General features: G+C 46.2%; 2 protein-coding genes and 1 long non-coding RNA gene across 4 annotated transcripts; 1 reads left to right on the top strand and 2 right to left on the bottom strand.

Moving 5' to 3' along the window:
• Positions 1 to 1,203: 1,203 nt before the first annotated feature.
• LOC135639955 (uncharacterized) lies at positions 1,204 to 4,428 on the top strand. 2 transcript variants are annotated; one of them, XR_010497110.1, is made up of 3 exons: positions 1,204 to 1,552; positions 3,355 to 4,185; positions 4,289 to 4,428. It is a non-coding gene; the product is annotated as an uncharacterized LOC135639955 (long non-coding RNA). The 2 variants fall into 2 exon arrangements; XR_010497109.1 differs by lacking the exon at positions 4,289 to 4,428 and having other exon boundaries at positions 1,204 to 1,340; positions 1,468 to 1,552; positions 3,355 to 4,092.
• Positions 1,952 to 5,907, bottom strand: LOC135639954 (glutamate receptor 2.8-like). Its single transcript, XM_065153990.1, has 4 exons — positions 5,571 to 5,907; positions 4,156 to 5,465; positions 3,379 to 4,089; positions 1,952 to 2,815 (listed from the first exon to the last, which is right to left on the bottom strand). Exons 1-4 carry the CDS (start codon positions 5,845 to 5,847, stop codon positions 2,252 to 2,254), a joined length of 2,862 nt encoding a protein of 953 aa, XP_065010062.1. The 5' UTR covers positions 5,848 to 5,907; the 3' UTR covers positions 1,952 to 2,251.
• A 672-nt stretch (positions 5,908 to 6,579) lies between these two features.
• Positions 6,580 to 11,408, bottom strand: LOC135639717 (glutamate receptor 2.8-like). Its single transcript, XM_065153582.1, has 5 exons — positions 11,020 to 11,408; positions 9,559 to 10,907; positions 7,885 to 8,197; positions 7,398 to 7,792; positions 6,580 to 7,322 (listed from the first exon to the last, which is right to left on the bottom strand). The coding sequence occupies exons 1-5, from the start codon at positions 11,324 to 11,326 to the stop codon at positions 6,771 to 6,773; spliced, it is 2,916 nt and encodes a 971-aa protein (XP_065009654.1). The 5' UTR covers positions 11,327 to 11,408; the 3' UTR covers positions 6,580 to 6,770.
• Positions 11,409 to 14,285: the final 2,877 nt, after the last annotated feature.

The following is a 14,285-nucleotide window of genomic DNA, read 5'->3' as shown; positions in this document are numbered from 1 at the left end:
AAAAGACAACTGCTAACTGTGTCTCTCGTGCCCCGATGGATCTGGTTGTACCTTACAAATGATTTGATTAGGATTGGTGGAGTCATACACCAACAAGATGCAAGATTTATGTTTCCAAGGTTATCGTAAGACCTTTCTTCAGCAGGTTTAAAGTAGAAATGTGGTACCACCTTATCTATTTCTAATATTTTATAAGGAGAAGCATTGTGAGCACAAGCATATAATTACATATTATCCTATGTAATTAGTTATCTTTAACATTTTGATCTATATATTTTCAGAAGTTGTATTGTAATCTCTATGCTTATAAAAGTGAAACATTTAATCTCGTTTTTCCTCACATCATCAATTCTGTTGACGAAAATATCGTAAAGTTGACCACTGAGTATATGTTAATTCTATCTTACTTCGATCTACTATTGAGTATATATAGTATTTTCGTCATTAAAATCGATGATACGAGGAGAAATGAGGTTCAATGTTTCACTTTCATAAGTATAGAGATCGTAATGTAACTTTTGAAAATATAATGATTAAAATTCTAAAAATAACTAATTATAAAAAAAATAATATATAATTAGCCATAGTTGATATACTAAGAAAAATTTACACTCACAAATCTAATTTTATATGTCGATTTCTAATTGAAACCAGCATATTCCAACAAGACAACGAGGAATATGTTACGTCATTCATCGTCGACAAATGATTACTTAAATCATGATGGACTATATGGTTCCAAAAAGAAGACTTTAGAAGACTAAATTATTTGTCCCATTGAAACGATAAAAAATTATTTTTTTCTTATGATTGTAATTCTAACATTCCAATTTAGGCCTAAAAAATGATGATTTAATTATACATCTAATCTTATCTACTAATTTACAAACAATAAATCTTATTAGAATATTAGTATCAAATTTAAACATTTTGTTGTAAAATGATTTTTTGGAGACAACAAAATGTGTATTTTTTATTCCCACCGACAATACACGTGATTGAATTGATTTGAGCACGTGATATGGGGCCCATAAGCTAGCACGGGCCCAACGATGTGCCCAAACTCCGAAGCCGAGTGTAAGAGCGAACGAAATCGGATTCCAATAGTTTTCGGGTCCAATTCGTCCCGCATTCTTATCGATTTGATTTTAAACGGGTCGGTTGATGCGAAACCCGCGACTTCAAGCCGACGGGGCCCTAATCTTCCCGGCCAAAGGCCGCGCACGCCCTTGACGGCGCTCGACCATGGCGACGAATGCCAACGGCGTGGAATCTGAGCCAATTACGGAGGTGCTCCCTGGCGAATTGTCTCCGATCACTACGAACCGTCGTTCTTGGAGGTTATTGCGATAGTTGTTGTTAGGATTGGATTTTTGGTTCCTTTCTTTCCCTTCGTTATATAGGTTCAGATGATCATGCGGTGTTTAATGGATTCGATTCTTCTTTCTTTTCTCTAACTTTTTGCAGCGAGGCTAGATGCGATGGTTTCTGATTCCTCCGAAATTGCTGACAAGTGAGAATTAGACATCCCCTGGGCCAGACCGTGAAAAAGGTACCTTTTTTAGTGTCTTTTCCTGTGGAGAAGTGGGCATAGAACAGGTTGTCATGGTCATGTTTTCACTCACTGTTGATACGAATCATCCACTGAGTGTCAACTCGTTTGATTCATGTTCTTTTTCTTCTACGAGTTTTTTTGGCCCAATGAAATGGACTCGTGCCATTTCAAAAGTTGTGTGAAGTGTATGGAAGAAGGAAGAGAAAGTGAAGGAAAAAGGTTAGTATGATCATGGTAGGATGACGACCGACAACCATCAAGAACAGTAGCTGAATACACAAGAAAAGAAGGAAGTTGTAATGGTTGCATTAAGTCCTTCTGGAACCATATGACGGTAGAGACTGGCACACACACACACACACAGTGTCACACATCTCATTTACATCTCCTTGTCCATAGAACAATAGCTCAACAGAGTCTGTTAATGCACTTTATTGCTTGGAGAACTCGAAAAACTTGATGGAACTAATGGCCATTATATGCTACGAATTATGGAAACAACTAAAACAATTAGGAAGGTTGCCACTTAGATTATACACAATTACTGAAAGGAACAAGAATCGTATTGGTTTGTTCTTTGTTTTCCTTTGCCTATAGGATTGTAGTTGATGAATGTTAGCACTTTTGACAAGTAGATTACTTGCAGTATTGATTTCAGCCAATAGATCACTCAGCCACCTTAGAGGACAACGAGTCTCACCTCCTCAGCATCTCAGCAAATGATGGAGAACCTTGAGTTTGTTCAGAGATCTCTCTCCCTGGGGTCTCTTCCTCGGGTGGAGTTCCTGTGTCATCTTCAGATCCGAGATATCCATTTGCGTGGTTGGAAATGCTTGATGGGGTTTGCCACCCACTGTCAAGGTAGGGTGAACTCGGAATGTCACCAGTTGCTGTTCCATCTTGAGGTTTGGCCTTCTCCGGTGCATCAGCACAAGAGTCTGTCTGACTATAGAGCTTGGCCAACGTCGCGAGCCATCCAAGTATAGAGCGCCATCGACCATCTTGTAAACCATGCCTATGCTCGTAGAGGAAGAAAACTAGATGTAGAATCAAGGCAGAGAAAGAAGTTGCTCCGCTTATGAGAAACAAGCCCCAGAAGCTGTTAAATGTAAGTCTGCTTGAAGTCATGTCAGGATCTTTGTCGGGACAACTTGTGTTCCCATACAACATGTTCTCAAGATCCTTCGTTTTGTTGGTCTCTGTTACATTCAGAATAGCCCTGGAAACATCAGGAACTAGTGGTGAACCTTTTGGGAAGGCCTGTAGAAAGAACGGAAACAACAACGAATAATGAGATTTCAGAAAGGTGATTCAAATATATGCAATCAATATTTCAGAAACTGAATGTTGATGGAGTTTGTAGAAGAACATCTTTTGTAAGATAATAGTGTGGCCTTCCAGGACAAGGTGATCCTAAACACAGTGTTCACAGATATTGCAGATGATACCGGTAAACATGTATGAAAATAGAAGATGAGTGAAACACCTTTGATTTATGATGGATGATCAGACCTTACCTCTCCAGGAACATCTTGTGACATACTTTATCAGTTAGATAAGAAAGCAAAACTTACGTCTCTGCTGTAGAATTTGAGATTTATATAGTAACCAAAACTAGCTCAAAAGTGTTAAGATAAGAAAGCAAAACTTATGTCTCTTCAAATCTTGTTTACATTTTTGTGTGAATATGTAGTAGTTTCTTTTGCTGCAGAGTTATGGCAAAATCTAACCTTAGATAAGTAGTAGTTCGTGTAGAACTATGTGTGCAAGTGTGCTAATCCTTATTACTTGATCTGCAGTAAAGTATGCGGAGGGTTACTCACAAATCCAAGTCCACTGGTCTTGTCGATGGTTCCAACCATGGTGAACTTGTCACAGTACTTTGAGAGGAAGACCTTGAGGTAGGGTATCTCATCCACAATGGCTGCAACACTTCCATTGAGCAAGGCATCATGGTACTCCTGCGGCGACTCGTAGGCGATCAGCTGCGACTCATTAAACTTGAGCCGCTTCAGAAGCCCCGGCATGAAGGAATCCTTCAAGTACCCGACCTTGCTGCCGTCCCTGACGAGCTGATCCACGTCGCTCACGGTGGGCTGAAGCTGTTGCACGGTGAGCATGGAGGTCAAGCTGGCGGTGTAGCTCGACTGCAGTATGAGCACCACGAACAACCATATGACCACCACCACCCGGGCCAGGTTGCTCAGCACCTTCTCCTGGTGGGCGAAGACGAGCGTGGAGAAGGAGAAGTAGAAGACGGTGCCAATCTGGTTCGACGCCCGCCCGGGGTTGAAGTTGACGTTGATCCGGTGCTCCAGAAACCAGACCACCAGCCCGGTGAAGACGAAGGCGGCGCCGCTCGCGAACCAGAGGTTCGGCGTCAACGGATTCATGAAGGTCCACGCGTCCTTCCGGCGCTCATCCCTGATGGGGACGACCATGGACACGCCGGACACGGTGAAGGGCAGAGTGAAATCCACGTATAGCGATCGGTTCGCCCGTATCGTCACATCACCCACCACAGCATCATATTTCTGCATTCAGCCGTCGATTAGATATCCTGTGTTGGTTTACGATCTCACAAGATGAATGCCACTGACCTGAAGAAAGACTTGGTAGACGAGATCATCGTATGTTCCATTGCTCTCTCCATGGTTGTCTTTATATATTTCGTACTGGATGGGAACATGGTAAGGTAGTTGACTCAGGACGGCTTCGAATACTTTGATGCAGTATCCGTCGGGGATCGAGTTGTTCGCCGTCACAAACTGCGGGAAACCGGGCTTCACTGGAACGCCGACGATAAGCTTGTTACCGGCCGTCGGCCACTCCCATCCCTTGGGCGGTTTCGTGCCGCCACCGGGCCATTCGACGACTCTAAGAGCGGTCGCCTTGTTCATGTGCCGGGACGCTCCGTGCGTCGGAGTCCAGAAGCCGACCCTCCTCCAGCCGTCATCCGCCACGTTCAGTATCTCGAACGTTCTCGACTGCAGCACCTGCCCGTCCTCCACCATCTCGAACCTGCCGCTCATGCCGTCGACGAGCGTCGTGTTCAGTATCAGCTCCCGCAGCGTCGGTCCGGTGGGGGATGACCCGAGCCGTCCCAGGTCGGTGGAGCTGTTGGTGACGTTGGACCAGGTAAACGGAGAACTCGACGAAGCTCGAACAGCTTCCGCGGCCATGGCCAGCGACCACACCGTGTCGTACGCCCACAGCCCGTAGACGGTGGGCTCCGTCACGTTATCGTTCACGCTCTCCTGGTGATACCGCCGCCGCCACCGCGCCTTGAAGCCCTGGAGTTTCGTGGTATTGCGAACGTAAGGCCTGATGCCAAGCGCACCGCGCATGATGCGGGCGGCGGCCGGACCCTGGAGATCGACGAGGTCGGTTAGGCCGTAGGTGGTGATCCACACGTACCCCTCTCCCATCATTCCTGCTTCCTGTGCGGTGGAGAAGAGCCGGAAGGCCAGAGAGTACGACATGTGGACCACGAAGACCCTCGTCCTGCTCTGGTTCAGCTTCTGGAGCTCCGCAAGCACAAGCCGTCGATCCGTGGTGGCCGACAGAGGGACCATGCTCCTGTTGGGGACATTAGCGCCGACTTCTTGCAGGGCGTCGATGAGATGAGGCACAATTGAGGCGCCGTATTCGGAGTCTTCGTACACGGGAACGACTTCCCTCCAGCCGAAGGCTTCGACGAGGGACGCAATGGCTTGGGCTTGAGAGGAATCATTCCACGCAGTGCGGATGAAGTATGGGTTCTGAGAGGAAGACGTGGTTGGACTCGTTGCAGAGAAGGAGATGATGGGCACCTGAGCTTTATCTCCAAGTTTTGCTACAAACTTGGCTTGTGTTGATGTCTGTGGCCCGATGAGAGCTTGCACTCGGACATTTTTCAGCAGGTCAAGAGCTGCAATTTAACGCTTTCTTGAAGTTAATATGTGGGATTCTAATGAAATAGGGCAATTAGGGGTGGCGGGGAAGAATTTGCAGGGCTCATATTGAGATACACTACCTGCTGATGCTGCACTGATGGAGGAGTTGTCTGTGTCTCTCCAGTGGAGAGACAACCTGGTGGTGTAATCTGGATTTGCTTTGTAGAAATCCTCGACTGCCATGATCATGCAGGTCCTGCTTATCTTCCCAATCCATGTCTTTCGATCTAAGATCACACCCACGTCGAACTGAGCCGCAAGAGCTCCTCGAGGCCTATAGCTTAAAGATGAAGACAGCAGCAGGAGGAGAAGAACGGGAAGAAGAGAAGGGAGACGGAGATGGAATGCACTCCTCATCTTCTCTCTCTCTCTCTCTCTCTGTCTCCCTCCCTAATGATAACTTCGCACGCGTGGAGAGAAAGGAAGCGATCTCAGGCAAGGCGGTGTTCTTGTTATCTTGATGCAGTCAGTCAAAGTCAATGTCCTCGTCTGGCTTGGAAGTCAAAATTTACACGCTCCGCCCGATCTCGACGCCGTCGTCTTCGTAAGGTTTTCTGCTCCGCTTCTCTCCACGTGGATAGCAGAATAAACGCAGAATATATATATATATATATATATATATATATATATATATATATATATATATATATATATTGTTGAGATTTAACGCTCATGTTGAACGTAATCAATCGCTCATGTAATATTAATGGTGGCGGATTTGATGCTAAAACAAGTCTGTGAAGTGGATTCCTTCCATGAGAAGATCAAATTAAGTGGAATATTTGATGAAACTAACCAATCCTCTGACTTTTCTTCGCACTTCCGAACCACCGCGTTAATGAGAGGTCCATCCATGGAATTTATGAGATGGACAAAGAAGTCAAATCATCACGAGTTCGTCCACAAAGCCATCTAATGTAGATGAATGATTTGTGGCTGTCCGAGTCCTCAAGGTATCATCTCCTACCTTTTCAGCACCTTCGCCAAACAGCGAAAGGGTCTCCGATGGTGATTAATCGAAGAGCGAAGAACAAACACACATGCAAACGTGCAGACTAAGATCCTTGGATCAAAACACTATGATTCTGATGCTGTAAAAATTGTGACCGGTTACTTGTTGATATCAAGATCAAGAATATACTGTAGATGGTATCCTTCCACCATCACTTGTGAAAGCAAGGATCAGTAACTACAAAGAGAGAACAGGCACTAGTACGATTCTGGACTCTCTTGTTCCTATGTGAACTCTCTGGTGTGTGTGCCAATACCATGCAATGCCATCAGCGACTTGCTTCGGTAATCTCAGCATGGGGCCTTGGATCGGTTATCGGGCTGCCAATCTCCGGCAAAGGGCTTCCTCCGTCAAATGTGTGATCGGAGATGGTGGTTTGGTCATCTGCGTCGTTAGAGTAAGGCGAAGCACTGGGACTCGCGTCTCTCGTGGCTGGCCCGACCTGCTTGGGCTCAGTCCTCCTCCTGGTTCCATGGGAGGAGCTGTCCTTGGCATTGAAGAGCCGGGCGATGGAGATAAGCCTCCGGCTGAAGGACTTCTCCGCAGCGATGTCTTTGAAGGTGCGCCGGTTACGGTAGGCGGAGCGCGACAAAAAGACGATGCAACACAGCATGGACACGGCTCCGGTGATGAGGAAAAGCCCCCAGAAGCTCTTGAAGTCGAGCCGGTCGGTGTCGGAGGAGAGCGTGCTGCCTTGGTTTGGGCAGCTCGTCTGGTCACCGAACCATCGTCTCTCGATCTCGGTCATCTCCTCGCCCTCTGTTATGTTCAGGATCGCCCTCGACAGGTCCGACGCTAGTGGCGACCCTTTGGGGAAGGCCTGAGGAAGCATCACAGAACACACATGTAAGAGAGGAGTTGCACGAGAGAGAGAGAGAGAGAGAGAGAGACTCACATATCCAAAGCCACCGGTCTTGTAGGTTTGCCCTGCCATGGTGTAGTTGTCACAGTAGTCCTTCAGAAACACCCGGAGATAAGGGATCTCGTCGATGATGGCGGCCACGCTGCCGTTGGACAACGCTTCATGGTACTGCTGGGGTGATCGAAATGGTTTCAGCTTCGACTCCTCGAAGCCCAGCTTCAGCAGCAGTCCCTTGGTGAAGGAGCTCTTGAGGTACCCCACGTGCTGCCCACTGTGCTTGAGCTCCTCGAAGTCGCTGACGGTGGGTCTAAATTGTTGCACCGTGAGCATGGAGGTCAAGCTCGCAATGTAGCTGGATTGCAGTATCAGCACCACAAATACCCATACGATCACAACCACCCTCGACAGATTGCTCATCAAGGTCTCCCCTGTATGAGGATCCATGAAACTATTATTAGTCTGAGAAGATCCACATCAGATGAAGGTTCAAAGGGGGAACAAAAGAATGGACTTTACTCACTGTGAGCGAAGACGAGGGTTGAGAAGGAGAAGTAGAAGACGGTGCCCAACTGTTGCCCTGGCGTCCCCTGGAACTCTGCGTTCCGCCTGTGCTCCAAAGCCCACACGACGGCGCCGGTGAAGACGAAGAAGGCGGCGCTCACCAGCCAGAGATCCGCTGTGAGGGGCTTGAGGAAGATCCAGGCGTTCTTGCTGTGCTGGTCTCTGAGAGGAACGACCATGGAGACGCCGGAGACGGTGTACGGCAAGGTGAAGTCGACGAACATGGACCGGTTGGCGGTGATGGTGACGTCCCCGACGACTGCGTCATATTTCTGACACCAGCAAAGGACGAGGATGACTCAGTCGGATCAAAGACGCACAAGCTGTCAACAGCTGCTGCTGTCGTCACGGATGAAGTCATCCGCGTTGAATTCTTGGACTTGTGCACTGCAGGACACGCCATGTGAGCTGCATGACCTTATAACAATATGGGAAGGTCGTCTTCATCACCAGTTCCACCTCCCCACTTTGTTTGAACTCTGTATATGTATTTATTTAGAGAGATAAAGATAGAGATAAGACAGATAGATAGATAGAGAGAGACAGAGAGATGGAGTTTTGTTCTTATCATCAGGGATCACAGATTGCACTGTAGAAAGTTTTGACTGGTCTTCCTAACAAGTCTTTTTTCTGTCTTTGGAATAAAAAAAGAAAGTCTTTCTGTATTATTCTTACAACACCCACCAATTACCTGGTATTATTAATTCCAATTACTCCAATCCAACCTCTTGGATCAAGGGATCTAATATAATTACTACCTAAAACTTGATGCTATGAATTCAGACTCTATCGAAGACCAGAATCTATTATCTTACAAATAGCACAATCTAATCATTTAAAGAACCTCGTAAAACAATCAATTAGTTTAGTTCAGAATGATTCTTTGTTTTTCCTTTTGTGTCTTGTCTCCTCCCATTCAAATTATTATTGTGTTTGACCTGGTTTTCTATTTTATCAATCAGTCGAACAAGTCGGTCAAAGATTGGCCGAATGGACTGGGAAAAGAAAACAAAAGCAAAGGAGTCCATACCTTTCGAGGAACAAATAACTTTGAGAAGAAATAGAATAAAATTTGCGGCATTGATGTTAATGCCACTCAAAACGCGACCCAGGCAATGTAATGATTGGGTAACGAAAACGAATTGGGCTTCCAACTAGATAGATGTAAACATGATTGACTTCAGTAGTCAAAGCCACCTGTTCACGACTGAATTGGTCAAATGGTTGGATTGGTCAACCGAATTAATCTGTGGATACTGTGGAAATGACTTCCTCCACTGAGAATGAATGGACCACCTAAGAAAGGTTGACTTAAGTAGGCGGAGCAAACATCTCAAATGATGTCCGACCGATCGAGGTCGATGGCGCATCTGCACCACCCATCACAGGCCCTTGTGCGGCTCCCAAAGCATCAAGAAAGAACTCACAGTCGTGATGCACGATAATGCCGCCCCGACATGGACCTCCGATAGGAGTGGGGAAAGTGGAGCTATCCCCCCGTATTGGATCGCGATTGCGTGATCCAGAGCGTCCGTCACAGGAGACCCATGGGGATCTTTCTTTCACACGAGTAGAATCTCCACGGAAATCGAAGAAGAAGGAGACGAAGAGCAGGAGGGATCATGGAACTGACCTTGTCGTAGACCTGCTTCACCAGCGTGTTGTAGTCGCCGCCGCTGGTTCCGTTGGCGTTGCGGTAGGGCTCGTACTCGAATAGCAGCGCGTACGGCAGCTGCCGCACCGCCGCCTCGAAAACGTCGATCACGAATCCCCTGGCCAGGGTCACGTTCGTCGCTGGATCGCTCTCCACGTCCAGGAAGGAATGGAACCCTGGCTCCACCGGCCCCGGCACTGCGATCCGCAGCTTCCTCCCGCTCGTCGGCGTCACCCACCCCTTCGGAACTGCCGTCGAGTACCCCGGCCATATTACCGGCAGCAGCCCCTCCCTCGTCGCCGAGTACGCGCTCGTGCTGTTACTATTCAGCTCCCGGGTCAGCCCGTGCCTGGCCGTCCAGAACCCGATCGCCCGCGCCTTCTCCCCGTTCACGTTCATGATCTGGTAAGCCGTCACGTTCAGCTCTCCGTTATCGAGACGAAATCTCCCTCCGAGCCCCTGGAACTCTGTTTGCTTGATGTAGTCCAGAAGCTTGGGGCCGGTCCTCGACACACCCAGCTTAGAGAAGTCCGTGGCTCCATTGCTCTCGGGCATATCGAAGTCGGGGCCGACGACCGAGCCGAGGCGCTCGGCGGCGGCGGCCACCGCCCAGACCGCATCGTAGGCCCATATGCCGAAGTTGCTGAGCTCGGTGATGTCGGAATCCGCATTCTCGTTCAAGAACTCCCTCCTCCACCTCCTCTTGAAAACTCGGAGCCGATGGGACAAGGGGAGATACGGCTTCACCCCCAGTACGCCTTGCATGCTGTCGGGCACCAGAGTAGGCGGGTCGATCGAGCCGAGGAGGCTGGTGAGTCCCTCGGTGATTATCCAAACGAAGCCGTCGCTCATCATCTCGGCGCTCCTGATGAGAGGGAAGAGGCGGATGGCCAGCGGGAAGGTAACGTGCACCACGAAGACGCACGTCTGCAGCGTCTTCAGGCGGTAGAGCTCGGCGGAAATGTGGTCCTCGGTGGCGGAGGGGGAAAGGGCGCAGCGGTAGGGGACGGAAGCGCCGACCTCGTCAAAGGCGTCAACGAGGAAGGGGACTAGGGCGGTGCCGTAGTCCGAATCCTCGTAGACGGCGACGACGCGGCGCCAGTCGAAGGCCTGGACGATGGCGGCGATGGCTCGGACCTGGGCGGCGTCACTGGGGACGGCGCGGACGAAGTAGGGGCTGCGCGCGGGGGACACCGCGGGGCTGGTGGCGGAAAAAGAAACGACGGGGATTGTGGCCTTGGCACCGAGATCGGCGACGAAGGGTGCCTCCACGGAGGTCTGCGGGCCGAGTATGGCGTGCGCCTCGTCATCGTTCAGCAACTCCAGCGCTGCATCCAGTCAACCGCGATCAGTCAGTCAACCGTCAATATTCGGCCGGCACAAGTCATAGTCAAGACTTGGGGGCCAAGTAAGGAAGACGTGAAGGGGAGGTCCGGGTACCAGCGGCGGCGGCGTTCACGACGTCGCGGGAGGAGTCACGGGGAAGGAGGACGATGCGGTTGGTGGAGTTTGGGTATTTGGCGTAGAAGTCGTCGGCGGCCATCCGGGCGATCGTCCTGTAGACTTTCCCGGTCGCGGAGCTCATGTCGAGAATGAGGCCGACCTTGAAGGTCGCCGCGACCGCGGGAGTCGAAGACGCATGGAGAGGAGGTGGTGGAGAGGCGGAGAGGGTGGAGGGGATAAGGATTGGGAACAAGAAGAGGGAGTAGAGGAAGCGAGCGAACCTACGGAGAGCCAGGCCCCTCATCAGGGAACGGGAGAAGATGAGGCAGGAAAAAGGATGGAAGTGCAGGCGAAGAGGACGTGAGTGAGAGGAAGAATATATACACCCATATTGTATATGGGGACTTCTTTACTCATTTTCAGCGTTATAACCCACTCCTCACGCGTTCGTACATAACAATCGAAAGCGGAAGTTTCACGGGCGACGTGGTCCTTCGCAGACCCGAATTTAATATTCATGTTGGCTCGTGCCCGAGTCCACCATAGACCAGGAACTGCAGAGAAGACAACTTGTGGTCCAGGTCATTCACTGTGGAAGGTGGTTTCTGGTTGACCCTTTAAAAATGAAGCCTACAGTCGCAATAGCGGTCAATAAAAGTAGCAAGGAACCTTTGGGAACGCAGATTCAACCCTCATGCTCAGCTTCAAGTTAGCCACCCGAATAAATTTTTACCAATATGAACTCCCAAAGTTCATATTAACGATGCATGAGAGGGGATGATCCACATGAAATTATTTTGACTCACGTCCGTAGAAACTATAAAAATTATATAACTATTATTATAATATTAAAGCATCCTTCTCTAGCGCCGTCAAATCCGATCATTAAAATTATTTTATACAATCAAATGTAATCATGAAGCATCATTAACCTTCCTCGAATCCGAGATAATTATATATTATCCTTTATAATTAAACATGATTAGTATCTTAATTTTTATACTTTAAAAAATAGTATTAAAACTCTTATAAAATATTTAACCTCAATACTTTTTATGTTATTGATTTTGTTGACATGTAAAAAAATACAAATGGAATGGATAAAAATATAATTTTATTATTTTTTAAATTATTAATTTTATATAAACTTTGTTGATTTCCTCTTCTCTTTTCAAACAACTCACCCACTACACTCACACAACAAGCAAGAACGGTGGGCAAGTGCGACGAGTGAGCAAGTCCGACGGGTTAACAATTTCGAAAGAGGAGAAGAGGAAACTAGTAAAGTTTATATAAAATTAATAATTTAAAAAGATAATAAAATTATTTTTTTATTTTTTTCATTCGTTTTTATTTTTTACATATGACAACACGTGCGATTTTTTTCGTCAACGAAATTAATGACGTAAGGAGAATTGGGATTAAATGTTTCGCCTTCGTAAGTGTAGAGACCTCAATACTATTTTTTAAATTAACTATTGAGACAATTACCCCTTTATCTCCTTGACCTTCGATATGATCAAATTTATCTACAAAGTATCATTTATCTCCGATTCAATTAAATCTAACCACAAAGCATTAACATCATTTGTCTGAATCATGGGATAGACCTCAACCATGAAACATCCTTTGTCTTCGATGTGATTGAATATGGTCATGAAGTGTCATTTGTCTAAGATATGATAAAATTCGACTATGAATCTCAACATTCTTTGTCTTCATGATGGTCAAGTGAGATTATAAATTAACCTTGATTTCCCAATCACCCACCACTTATGATGTGATCAATTCACAAAGTTCCGACATCTTTCACACAGTGACAATGAGATAGATGATATAAGAGATTTAATACATAGACATCCTCGCTCACATCATTGTTAGTCCAACATCCATTCTCAACATGTTGGACGAGTGACCCACTCTAATACTAACCATAACACTCGATGGTTTAAGTGACTCTTCAAGTCCAAGTAAAGCTCAACAATCCTACGAAATCGTCTCTATGGATTTAACTCCTCATTTAATCGTGACAAATACTGAAAGTCCCTATAAAATATCTCAGATATGTTAACTCTAGGGACTATCTTTTGAATCCTCTATATTCTATATCACTCTTTCCCAAGTTCCTAAATTAAACATGAAAGGGGTTTTTGTCAAGTATGTTCCTCACCTAGTTCTTGTAGGATCCGTCACCGAATCCAATCAACTCTCTAATATAAGCTTGTGACGGATTCTCAAAAGTACTAAGATCGATTTTGAATTTTTAACATATCAAACAGTCAAAATCTACAGAGAGATATATTTGAACAACTATGTTGGGTCTGCAGAACAAGTTGGGGAAGAGTCAAACTTGTTGGCCGACATCAGAGGATCTAGCCATGTCTCCCTTTCATTAAAGGGCAGAAAAAGGAATCGCATCAATCAATGGTGGTGGTAGCAGTTAAATTGCGAGTAGGCTGGATGGGGTGGTAGGCCAACACTGATTTAACCCCAACCTTATATTGGATCTGTCTCAATCCTAAAGCAGCATAACATAATAAACACCTCATATTTGTCAAGCTGGATCAAGTTGCATGAATAATTTGGTTTAACAAGAATAAGATAAGAGATTCATATTAGTATTTTAATCATTTGTGTCATACCATCCTAATTCTGTATGATATTTATATCTATACCTACCTAAAATCTATCATGAATTTGCATCTGTCATGTATTCATCATGAATTTGCATCCATCTAGAGAAGAAACTTCACCTCAGATAAAAAAGAGACAGAAGACATGAGTAGAACAGGAGAGAATGAAACATAAATGACTTATCTCATATAGCTCTCCTTTGTTGGGTGACTAGGGGATAGATTCATCCACTGCAGTGTACTGCTTGTTCCTCTGGTGAGCCCATGATAGATGATGGTACAGCTAAAGAGCCGTTGAGATGAAATCTCAATCACTGAAAGCCCTGAATTGAGAAACAGAGTTCACCAAGGAAAGATGAGTTTATTTTTTGTTAGGATTTGGCTGATGTTCTGCAACTACATCTTAATACCTTATTATAACAATAAGCTAAAGACACTAATTCTTGATACTAATGGAATGTAGACGGACTTCACACTCCCTCTCTCATTCTAATTTGTAATATAAAACCTGTCAAAAGCTATGCATCACTTGCTGTCATTTTAAGAGAGCATTCAAGCTAGTATAAGATAGATTAAAAACACAAGTACATAAGATATAGCTTATGAAGATTAGTTGTGTCAACCATGCAA

This window comes from Musa acuminata, chromosome BXJ3-6, assembly GCF_036884655.1.
Source record: "Musa acuminata AAA Group cultivar baxijiao chromosome BXJ3-6, Cavendish_Baxijiao_AAA, whole genome shotgun sequence".
In the NCBI taxonomy this organism is placed as follows: domain Eukaryota; kingdom Viridiplantae; phylum Streptophyta; class Magnoliopsida; order Zingiberales; family Musaceae; genus Musa; species Musa acuminata.
The sequence above is the reverse complement of the archived record's forward strand: the minus strand, read 5'-3'. Positions and strand labels throughout refer to the sequence as shown.